General features: G+C 51.7%; 1 protein-coding gene across 1 annotated transcript; it reads right to left on the bottom strand.

The window, feature by feature from the left end:
• Positions 1 to 352: 352 nt before the first annotated feature.
• On the bottom strand, positions 353 to 8,347 carry HTR5A (5-hydroxytryptamine receptor 5A). The gene is made up of 2 exons (XM_070424932.1): positions 7,433 to 8,347; positions 353 to 1,250 (listed from the first exon to the last, which is right to left on the bottom strand). Exons 1-2 carry the CDS (start codon positions 8,144 to 8,146, stop codon positions 921 to 923), a joined length of 1,044 nt encoding a protein of 347 aa, XP_070281033.1. The 5' UTR covers positions 8,147 to 8,347; the 3' UTR covers positions 353 to 920.
• Positions 8,348 to 11,545: the final 3,198 nt, after the last annotated feature.

The following is an 11,545-nucleotide window of genomic DNA, read 5'->3' on the forward strand; positions in this document are numbered from 1 at the left end:
TTGTTGCATTTTAGGATAAACTGGCCAATTAGAACTTTTGCCTCGTCCATAGGTGTGTGTGTGTGTGTGTGTGTGTGTGTGTGTGTTTGCCACAAATAAAACCACAGCCCTGGCCGGTGTGGCTCAGTTGGTTGGAGTGTTGTCAATGCACAGATTGGTCGCAGATCTGTTTCCTGGTCACAGCACATACCTGGGTTTCAGGTTCCATCCCCTGTCGATATCTGGAAGGCAACTGATCGATGATTCTCCCATCAATGTTTCTCTCTCCTCTCTCTCTAGCCTTTTTCCTTCTCTCTCTAAAATCAATGAAAACATCCTCGGGTGAGGATTAAAAACAAACGAAACCAAGGAGTCAATACTCACTGGTCTTGCAGACACAGTTATGGGCTTTATTATGGTTAGAGGCAGTATTTTGCAGTCAAATATTGGGACACACAATAAATATTAGGGTGCACCATCAGGACCATGGTAAGAAAAATTTTAAATAGGGACCATTTCATACTTGGAATGATGGTTTCCTACACCCCTCTCCCCCAGGTCCCCATTATAACTTCTTACTCATTTTTCAAATTCCTTCTCAACCTGCCCATATTATTTTATTTCCTCCCTTGCATATGCCATGTTTGACTTCTCAGGCACGAGGATGACGGCCATGCTGGATTTGGGAGAGGAAAGGGCACTTAGTGGGCAAGGTAGCTATTAGGTGCAGAATGAGAAAGAGTAGATCTATGAGATAAAGAGGTCACCACATCAGCCCCGCGGCCTTCCTGGCTGGGATGGAGAAGGGGGCTTTGAAGGCCACGGGAGAACTGAGGGGTGGGTCTAGGCTGTGTGCTGCCAGCTGGGGATGGGGACGCAGGCCACACTGAAGATTTCACTGAGTTATGGAATTAGCCCTTTTTAATCCCAGGTCCTGGGACTCAGTGCTGCCTACAGAAGAAGCTCCTGACGGCGTTGCTGTAGCTCTTGTTGAAGGCCGTGTAGATCAGGGGGTTGAAGAAGGAGTTGGAGTAGCCGAGCCAAAGGAAGATGCTCTTCCAGAGGGCAGGGGGGTCGCAGGCGCAGAGGGGGCTGACGAGCTCCGTGGTGAAGAAGGGGAGCCAGCAGATGGCAAACACCCCGATGAGAGTGCCCACCATCACGGCGGCTCTCTGCTCCTTCTGCTCCCTCCATGTGTCCCCTTCTGCCTGGAAGGTGACGGTGTTGTGGCGGGCGGTGAACAGCATCTGGGGCTCCTGAGCAGGGACCCTCTGGAAAAGGTAAGCAGAAGCTTCGTGAAGGGCCAGCAAGTCCCTGTCCCTCTAAACTTCCAAGGGGAATTGTCTAGATTTAGATGGATTACAATCCAGCGCTCTGTTTGTATGGGTGCTGTTGTATCTACCACCACCCCCACGATTACAGAACAGAAGGCCCGTCAGCCTGCAACTTCAGGTGTCTAATGAGGAAACAAGCAAATTAACTTGTAATAAGTTCAAAAAACAAAATCCAAACAGAAGACGTTTCTTTTAAAAAGATTGTTTATAGCAGATGGTGAAAGAAGATAATGAAGGACCAATTTGTGACTACAGAGTATATTTTAAAAGACTTGAGGAAAAGACAATTTTATTTAATAGAAAACTTGAAGCAGAGAAAATCTTGAACAATCCTACAACACCTTGCAGCTATTTCCAGATCACTATGAGAAGACTACTCTGCGTTTCTGTAGCACACCTACTTCTCTTAGCCCGTGGGGGGATATCATGATTGTGGGCTCTGCTTCCATACAGGAAGTGCCACTGTTCTGAGACATGACCACATTAGCCGATTGGTACACAAGGATGCCTACATTGTGTATAATTCAGACATCACTGGAGAAAAAGCAGTGGTCCTAGAGTCCACAGACAGAAAGACAAATTGGAGCGAAATGCACAAGAGCACAGACTTATTCTCCCTGTGTTATCATGAATCTGCCTTTAACAAAACACACACACACACACACACACACATATATATATATATATATATATATATATATATATATATACATATATATAAATTTATTTCAGAGAGGAAGGGAGAAGAAGAGAGAGATAGAAACATCAGTGATGAGAAAGAACCATCGATTGGCTGCCTCCTGCATGCCCCTACTGGGGATTGAGCCCACAACCTGGGCATGTGCCCTTGACCAGAATAGATCCTGGGACCCTTCAGTCCACAGGCTGATGCTCTATCCACTGAGCCAAATTGGCTGAGGCGTGAATCTGCCTTTTTGTACAAATATGATCATTTCGGGCCAGGCTCTAGGTGGGTTAACTTGACCATGTGACACCTGGCAAAGAACTGCCTGCTGAAGCCTGCGCCGTAACAGCCAGTCATCGCGGCTTCGCCTCCTTGCCTCAGAGAATGCCAGGCCTCAGTTCACTAAGTCAGCACATCCTCAGAACCTATATTAATACTTTAAATTGTATGTTGCCATACAGGTGCTAACAGAAACCACCACCATTTTCTACTAGCCGGTTCATTGTGAACCATCGTCACACCTCCTTCTCCTATTGTTCATCCACCAGTTGAAGAGCATGTGACTCACTGTATAATCCTTAGCCCGTGGGGGGAATATCATGATTGTGTCTCTGTAATTGAAGAAGTGTCTCTGCCCCAAACAGAACATTGATACCCTGGTACCAAATCCTACCTTACTATGGTTTGTTGTATTATGTTAAAAGCAAAAGGAATAATACCAAATTGGATATATCATTTGTCCAATCTCTCTGATAAAATCCAATTTAAAATATACATATATTTACTAGAGGCCCAGTGCATGAAATTCATGCACTCGGGGGATGGTCCCTCAGCCCGGCCTGCACCCTCTCACAGTCTGGTAGCCCTCAGGGGATGTCCAACTGCTGGCTTAGGCCTACTCTCTGTGGGGAGCAGGCCTAAGTCATCAGTCAGACATCCTTAGCACTGCTGCGGAGGTGAGAGAGACTCCCACCGCCTCCGCTGTGCTCGCCAGCTGTGAGCCCAGCTTCTGCCTAAGCGGCACTCCCACGGTGGGAACAGGCCGAAACTGGCTCTCTGACGTCCCCCGAGGGGTCCCAGATTGCAAGAGGGCGCAGGCAAGGCTGAGGGACCCCACCAGTGCATAATCCGGCTGGTGAGAGACTGCAGGAGAGCTCCAGGGCATGTCCAGCCCATCTTGCTCAGTCCCAATTGGCCAGATCCCAGCAGCAAGCTAACCTACCAGTCAGAGCATCTGCCCCCTGGTGGTCAGTGCATGTCATAGTGAGCAGTTGAGCAGCCTTAGCATATCATTAGCATATTATTGCTTTGATTGGTTAAACGACCAACTGGTTGACTGGACACTTAGCATATTAGGCTTTTATTATATAGGATTGATTTCAGAGAGAAAGGGAGAGGGAGAGAGAGATAGAAACATCAATGATGAAACTGAATCATTGATCGGCTGCTTCCTGCACACCCCCTCCTGGGGATTGAGCCCACAACCCAGGCATGTGCCCTTGACCTGAACCAAACCCAGAACGCTTCAGTACCCAGGCTCTATCCACTGAGCCAAACCAGCTAGGGCTAAAATCCAATTTTTTTTAAACAGAAAGCCAGGTTGCTCAATGACTAAACATATAAAATTGCTAAAATAGAAGACAGGCACAAAAAGTAATAATTGGTGTGTTTCAGAAAGATTCACTTCTTTACTTGCTATGGAAACTCATCGCCAGGTGTTCTTTAAACAATGACCATGAGTGCATGTCACTTGGTGCTTTGATGCCTCCGAAAGAGCCCTGAGCTGAGGTTCTTTGGGGGATGGCAGCAAAGCAGCATGGTGCTGGCCGTTAGGCCAAGCGCCTTGGCAGGAGCAGATGACCCATGAAGAGGAGACTGTCGTGACGGTCCGCGCAGACAGCGCCCTGCCATGACCCCGAGTGGATCGCCTCTCTTGTTCCAGTTTCTTTATCCTGTGTTGGAATCAGGCTTTTTTGACTCTGTGATCAGTAGGACCAGGAGCTGGGCCATTCCAAGAACTAACTCCCCAGTGCCCTCAAAGGCCTCTGTCTCCTTACAAGAGTGCACAGAGATAAAATTCTTCAGGGGAAGGGTTCTTGGGGAGAGTGGCCACCCATGAGAGTCAGGTTTCGATGTAAAAGAACAAAGGTTGGGAGTAGATTATGTTTATGTAGCTTGAGCTCTGGGCGTAGGTTTAAATAGCTTAACCCAAGTGGTCTTGGCGAAGAGCTTTTCCTTGGGCCAATCAGGGAGGAGTGTACCCCACAGCTAACACTTCATGCTCCCTCCCTCCATTAACACCACAAATGAGGCAAAACAATCTCCTTTGAAGCAAAAGAAAAGGCAACCTGGCTGCCCCGGATGGACAGATGGACGCTGGAATCTTTGGGACTTGCCTTCTGGATCAGGACTGGAGACCCTGGCTCCTACCTTGGGAGATCTTCCAGGCGCTTCTTTTTTTTTTTTTTTTTTTTTTTTTTATATTTTATTGATTTTTTACAGAGAGGAAAGGAGAGAGATAGAGAGTTAGAAACATCGATCAGCTGCCTCCTGCACATCTCCCACGGGGGACGTGCCCGCAACCAAGGCACATGCCCTTGACCGGAATCGAACCTGGGACCCTTCGGTCCGCAGGCCGACGCTCTATCCACTGAGCCAAACCGGTTTTGGCAAGCCAAACCGGTTTTGGCCAGGCGCTTCTTATAACACCTGTGGTTTGTCTCAGAGTTGTTCAATGTCTTGTTCAGAGCTCAAGTGAACTTCCTGCGGAGAGCATCAGAGCTTCAAGTAATGCACGTTTACTGCCCATCGAGGCGGGCCTGGCCCTGCCTGGCCAGCGGTTCACAATCACGCAACTCGAGCTGCTCCCTGAGCACCAGGTCTCCACAGACAAAACTTCATCTGCAAGGAGACCCCAAAGCAGCGATGAAGATCAGACAGAGCTTGGGGGTCTCCCTTGAAGCTTTGGCTGAATGAGTACAAAGAGTGGGGGATTGAGAACTAAGTGTCCCTACAAATTGAGGGCCAGACCGGGTGCTCTGTAGCCCAGAGCCTGTCTGAAACTCTGTTGATCAAGAACAATTCATCTCAAGGACAGTTTTGCAAGCCCACCTGTCAGTGGCAGCCCCTCACTTCTGAAAGTCTGGCAACCTCGGAGGCACCCTCTAATCCACTCCCACCGGAGCAACAGCCAACCAACAAAGCTGCTCACCAGACAATAGACCCCTCACACCTCAGAGGCACCCCCGGGGGAGCTCCACTCTTCCCCCAAATGCCATTGGAGGTCAGCAGGCCGCTCTGCTCTGGGCGGCTGTGCCGGACCAGCCTGGCTCTCCTGGGCACGAGTAAGCCATTAATTCAGTGCCTCTGTTCCTGAGCTTCGGGGGTGCTTTCATCACCTGTGACGCAAGGCCTGTCTCTCTCCTATTGTCCATCCCCACCTCGGGGTCTGCCAGGGCCTGGGCTTTCGGTGTGTGTGTGTGAATAAAGTTCAGCAGATAAGAAACAGGGACGATGTGTGTGTTCCCCGGCTAACACCGCTAGTTTGTGGTGGAACTGCATGTGGAAACTGGTGTCTGCTACCGTGGATGGTCGTTAACCCTCACAGGAACGTGAGGACAGAGGCAGCCCGTGTCACAGGCAGAGCCGGGTCCCTTAGAGGCCGTGCCGAGCCAAGGGACGCATGTTTCAAAGTGGTCGGAAGGGAAAGAGAGAAAAGCGAAACCGCGCCAAAAATAGATGTAAAAGCACAAAGATGTCACGATGCTTTGCTTCTGTTGTCTCCAAGGCAGTGAGCGCCCTCGTCCTGCTCAGTGAGCCCAGACAGAATTGTAACTGCGGTTCCCTTTTAAAGTGTGTTTGGTACTGAATGTACACGGTCTTTACCAGCAGGTGGCAGGAGAGGGTCCATGAAGAAGGGCCTGGAAGGCAGCCTCTTTTCCTGACGGGGAGCTGGGATGTGGGCGGCACTCTTGCCTATCGCCTCTTTGTTGGTTTGGAAATCTAATAGATCAGATCTGGCGCTGCGGGCATGTTGGTTGGTCTGAGGAAGTCTTTGCTGTGGGCGCTGGGCCTTGGGCGAAGCTCTGGCCGAGCCCTGCCTCTGCACACGTGCAGTAGCACACCCTCCCCAAGACAATAGAAATGTGTCCTGACATCCCAAATGTCCTGGGGAGGGGGGTGGTGTGTGTGTGTGTGTGTGTGTGCAAAATCATCCCCATTTAAGAACATTGTTCTGGATAAAAGCACAGGTAGCTTCTGACCTTTTCCTTCTTTCCCCTCGAGTGTAGCTCTCGCCTTCGTCCCTAACCTACACCGCTGGTCCCTCCAGGCTTGCCTGACTGATGATGGTTGGAATCAGCTCCTGCCAGAACTCACGGTAGGTGCCTCACTGCTGCACTAGACACTCTTCATGACAAAGACGCCATCTTCGTCATTCTCTCATCTCTCCCACCAGCCCAGACGTGCCCAGGCTGCTTAATGAATGTACCTGTTCTCCCAGAGCCAACCGTAGAAAATGGGGCTTTTCACTTGTATATGCTAATTACGTTCGAAGGATCATCTTTGGCACTGAGTTGGGGGGGCGGGGAGAGCAGTCCACAGCCCCTGGATTTGGTCCTCAGATAGTTCCCAAATTTTGAACCACAGAGTCAGATTATTAAGATTTAACAATGAAAACGAGAAAAGAGCCCTCCTGGTGCTGTCACCACTGTCACACATTAAAGCCACTTGCAGGGGGCTGGCGGGCTGCCTGTCTTTGACTTCCTCCTGCGGCTTTGCCAGGAGGCGAACGAGTGGCCCTGAGCTGCACACAGGGCCCGAGGGGTCGTGGGGCCCCAGGCCGAGTGGGGCAGTGGAGTCGGATCACAGGCCGGCCCTGGGGCAGGTGTGGAAACAGCTTTAATCTTGCAGCAGGATGCCACACTCAGGAATCAGGGAGAAACCACAGTTTGCAAAATTAGTTGCTTTAATTTGCAAAGAAAGAAATGGACTGAGCTGAAATACTAATGGGGTGGCCTGCTGTATGGCCATATTCCTGCCCAGTCACCCCCCCCCTCCTGCTTGGACAGCCCCTCTAAGGGCAGGATGTTGCCAGGTGACCCGGTGTAGCCCAGGCACTGACTTCCTCAGATGCTCTAAAATTTAGAGCCAAATGGGACGCTGTAGAATTAAGTGGTCCAGACCCTCATTTTATATGCAAGGAAGTCATCCCTCCAAGGTGGTAAAGTCATTATCGGCTCTGGGATACTGAGCGTGTCCCAGCAAAGACAGTCGGATGCTTTCTTTTGGTCTTCCACCCAACACCCTCCCTGCCCTGCCCTGCCCCCTCCCTTAAAAAAACACAAAAAATTAAAAAGTCCCACTTTCTACACGCCTGAGGGGAGGGGTGCTGGGGATAAAGCCAGGACAGAGCTGACAGGTTTGAGGGTCTGACACGCACCTGCACAGCCTTCGGCGCAGGATGCACGCTGTTGCTCCTCCGAAAGCCCAGCCGCAGCCGGGCCGCCCTGTAGATCCTGCAGTACACGAACAGCACCACGCCCAGCGGCAGGTAGAAGGCGCTCAGCGTGGAGACCACGGCGTAGGCGGGCGCATGGCTCACCTGGCAGGCCTCCTGGCGCTCTGAGTAGATCTCCCCCCAGCCGAAGAGCAGCGGCGCCAGCGAGATGGCCGCGGACAGCGCCCACGTCAGCACGATCATGAGGTTGGAGACGCGCCGACGCGTGCCCCGCGTGTACGCCAGGTGGCGTGTGATGGACCAATAGCGGTCCAGCGCGATGGCCATCACACTCCAAATGCTAGCTGTGCAGCAGAGAACATCGCACGCGATCCACAGCTGGCACAGCCGCGCGCCCAGGCGCCAGCGACGCCCGGCCAGCTCGTGCGCCAGACTCAGCGGCATGACCAGCGTGGCCACCAGCACGTCCGAGACGGCCATGGACACCACCAGGTTGTATGGAGCGCGGTGGAAGGTGCGCACATGCGCAATTGTCGCCAGTACCAGCGCGTTCCAGGCGAAGGTCGCTGCCACCAGACAGCCGAGCAAGGTCAGCACAAACGCACCAAGCACCGAGAGGCGGAGCGGGCGGGGGCGTGGGTCTTCTGTGCCCAGGCTGAGGTTGGTCGTTAGGTTCCCAGGCAAATCCATCTTGGGTCAGAAGCCCGGCCCAGGGTGCGTGCCGAGGGCTTTCAAGAGGACATAAGTTGTCACTGGGTAGTGGCAGGGCTGCTGGGACCTGCTGCCTGTGAGCATCTGTGGGAGATGGCGTGGCGGAGAGGAGGCGCTGGGCTACATGCAGAGGCAGGTCTGAGCCCCTCCGTGGCTAGGGAAGCGGGGGCCCGGGAGCCATGTCTCAGCCAGGCCCGCCTCAGCTGCCGCCGCCCGCCCGGGGCTCCCCGCCTTGGCGGAGACAGCAGTCTGGTCACCCGTAGCCCAGCATCTCCCAAGCCGGGAAGAAGCTGGGCGAAAAGGGTGGTGCGTCAGAACAGGACTCCCAGGCGCGCTGCCCGCGTGCCCGCCCCTCGCTCAAGGCGGCAGGCGACAGCCTCGACTGCATGCGGGAAGCCAAGCCGGGACCTGGTGCTTTCGGGGACCTGCCTCCGCTGCCCCTACCCCACCCGGTCTGGGGCTGCAGCTCCTGGGAGGGAATCCCAGCGTGCCCACCCGGACCAGCTTTATCAGACAGGGGACCCAGGCTACGTCAGAGTCAGCTGATAAAGTCGCCCCTCCCCACCTCTCACCCAGCTGCAATGCTGTCGCTGTCCGTGGTGCTGCCGCCTCTCCGCACCTAGCGCTTTGTCTCATTTGGTGCTGTCCGCGGTTCTGTCGCTTTTCCCTGAAATAAGTTCCTGAGGGGAGCAAGTGTATCAATGAACTTTCCTTTATATATATAATTTGTATTGATTTCAGAGAGGAAGGGAGAGGGGGATAGAAACATCAATGATGGGAGAGAATCATTGATTGGCTGCCTCTTGCACGACCACACTGGGGAGCCCTCAACCTGAGCATGTGTCCTGACAGGGCATCAAACCGTGACCTCTTGGTTCATAGGTCCACGCTCAACCACTGAGCCACGCTGGCCAGGCCCAACTAACTTTCCTTGAAATGTTCCTCAAGCCGCCCCCTGCCCACATCTCCCAGGGGTGGTCTGGATACCCAAGCGGGTCCCAGCTCTGCGCAGGCGCTTGTCTTCAGTGCAGGTGTCCCAGTTTAGGGTCTAAGATAATATCACTGGCTTTTTTCTCCAGAGATTTCGGTTGCCTCCCTCTTACACCCCTCCCCCATCCAGTGCTTCTCTTCAAAGGCGGTTTCCCTTTAAGGGGAAAAGGCAAGATATCAGTTACTGCTGTTCCTGGAGAGGCTGTGGTGGAGCCAGCACCTTTAGTCCACTTTCTAGCATCGCAGAGAACCTGCCAGACTCCAGTGGGCTCTGCCAAGCTCACTTCCAGGGAAGGGAACATCGGTCACAGGTTGTCTGAAAAGCGCCATCTCACCTAAAGGGCGGGCATTTAGTTCTTCCCCAGGCATGCTCACATACACACACCCACAGTAGCTGAGGAAATACTGAAAGCTCCTGCCCAGAGTTACGACTTCAGGCACTGCGCAAATAGACACGTGATATGCAAGATCACATAAGTGGGGATGAGGAAAAAGACAACACCAAGAAAATAAAGTGGCATTACGCATATTTTAAGTGCATACAGTGGGTGTCATGAACTCTGTACATTGACAGTTGGGTGGCCTTTAAGCTACTTTAAAAAGGAGACACATGTCTTTTAAAATATATACATACACTAGTCTTTTTATTGATTTCAGAGAGGAAGGGAGAAGGAGAGTGAGATAGAAACGTCAATAATGAGAGAGAATCACTGATCGGCTGCCTCCTGCAGGCCCCCTACTGGGGATCCACAACCTGGACATGTGCCCTTGGCCAGATTTGAACCCGAGACCCTTCTATCCACTGAGCCAAACAGGCTAAGGCAGGAGACACATGTCTTGTTACAAGATTTGGTTTCTAATAGTGTAAAGAGAGTACACGGAGAGGGATTCACGCACTGGGCCCAGAGCGAGGGTGCTACTAGGAAATGTTGATGAACATGTTCATTAGATACAAGACACTTTGCAGTGATGCTTCTCCAAATGTCCCTTAAACGCGGCGATGGTGGCTGCCTGTGCACAGTGCTCTTGTGTGGTTCCAGCCCCAGGGAAGAACCGTGCTCATTTCCAGCACTTTGCCTTGTGGGGATCACAGAGACAACTGGAATGAGCTCTAACTAGAATCCTCTCTTTGAAAAAAATGCTCTAAGCAATTCTGCTGGGGTTCGTGTCTCAGGGCCCCGCCCAGAGGAGTGGAGAGCTACCTCTCTGGAAGGCAGGCCTTAGCGATGGTGTCTCTCCATACAGACCATCGGCACCGCGTGGTGCAGCTGCTTGTGGTAGTCAGGTGAGCAGCGGTCTCCCAGGGGCCTGCTGGCATACCTGAGGATGCTTTGTGAAACCTGGAGTGTCATGAAGTTAAGAACTAAGGAGGATGCGCTCACAAGGAAGGCGTGCACTGGCGTGTGTGCCGGGGAACTGAAGTCTCTGCAGAAATTCTGTTTATCTCATACAGACACAGAGGAAACATCAGAGCTTTTCATCGTAAAGCAGGGCCATCATTTTAGCTTAAAAAATGCAAGCAGCACAGCACTCCCGCCTCCCATAAAGTGCCTCCAAAATGCCAACTTTGAGAGACAGTTTCTTGGTTTGCCACCTCTGGGCTGAATTGGTGGTAAATTCTCCCTCAACATCCATGTCCTAACCCCCAGGCTTCAGAATGTGGCTGGTTTGGAAATTGGGTCTTTAAAGAGATGATCACATTAAAATGAAGTGAGTCAAACTAACAGCTTTTTTATGAAACACCATTTTCACTTGAAAGAACTCCCGGCAGATAAACTATGATGATTCAGGCTTAGCTATCTGGCACGAATTTTCTCAAATAAACGAAGTGAGGCTTCACTTTAAAGAAATCGACAGGACTGGTGACCCCAAATAACATCGGAGGCCTAAGTGAAAATCAGGATTTTGGAAAATGTCTCTCTGCCACTGTGACATTGACAGCTTCCCGGTGCTTAGACCTGCTATTGATGGCGATATTAACAAATGTGATTTTAAAATCCTGTTTAATGATGTGTTCAGACCGGGAAGGTCTGGATGATTCAGTGATCCACTATCATCCCAATGACTAGAGCGTGACGCTGCAGAATCACAGAGCATAAGAGACCCACTTCAAAGGGCAAAATAGACCAATGGATTGTAGCAGAACAGAGCACAGAAAGTGCTGAGTTCAGATCCCACACTGTGGCACACCCTGAAGAAACGACCACTTATTATGCTTTGAAATACCATCCCGTCAACACATCTGTAATGATTCGAAAAGATTATTGAAATGCTCCTCTAGCCCAGCCGGCATGGCTCAGGATTGAGCATTGGCCTATGAACCAGGAGGTCAAGGTTTGATTCTTGGTCAGGGCACATGCCTGGGTTGTGGCTCGATCCCCAGTGGGA

Source organism: Myotis yumanensis, unplaced genomic scaffold, assembly GCF_028538775.1.
Source record: "Myotis yumanensis isolate MYYU_CA2020_CCGP unplaced genomic scaffold, mMyoYum1.0.hap1 SCAF_9, whole genome shotgun sequence".
In the NCBI taxonomy this organism is placed as follows: domain Eukaryota; kingdom Metazoa; phylum Chordata; class Mammalia; order Chiroptera; family Vespertilionidae; genus Myotis; species Myotis yumanensis.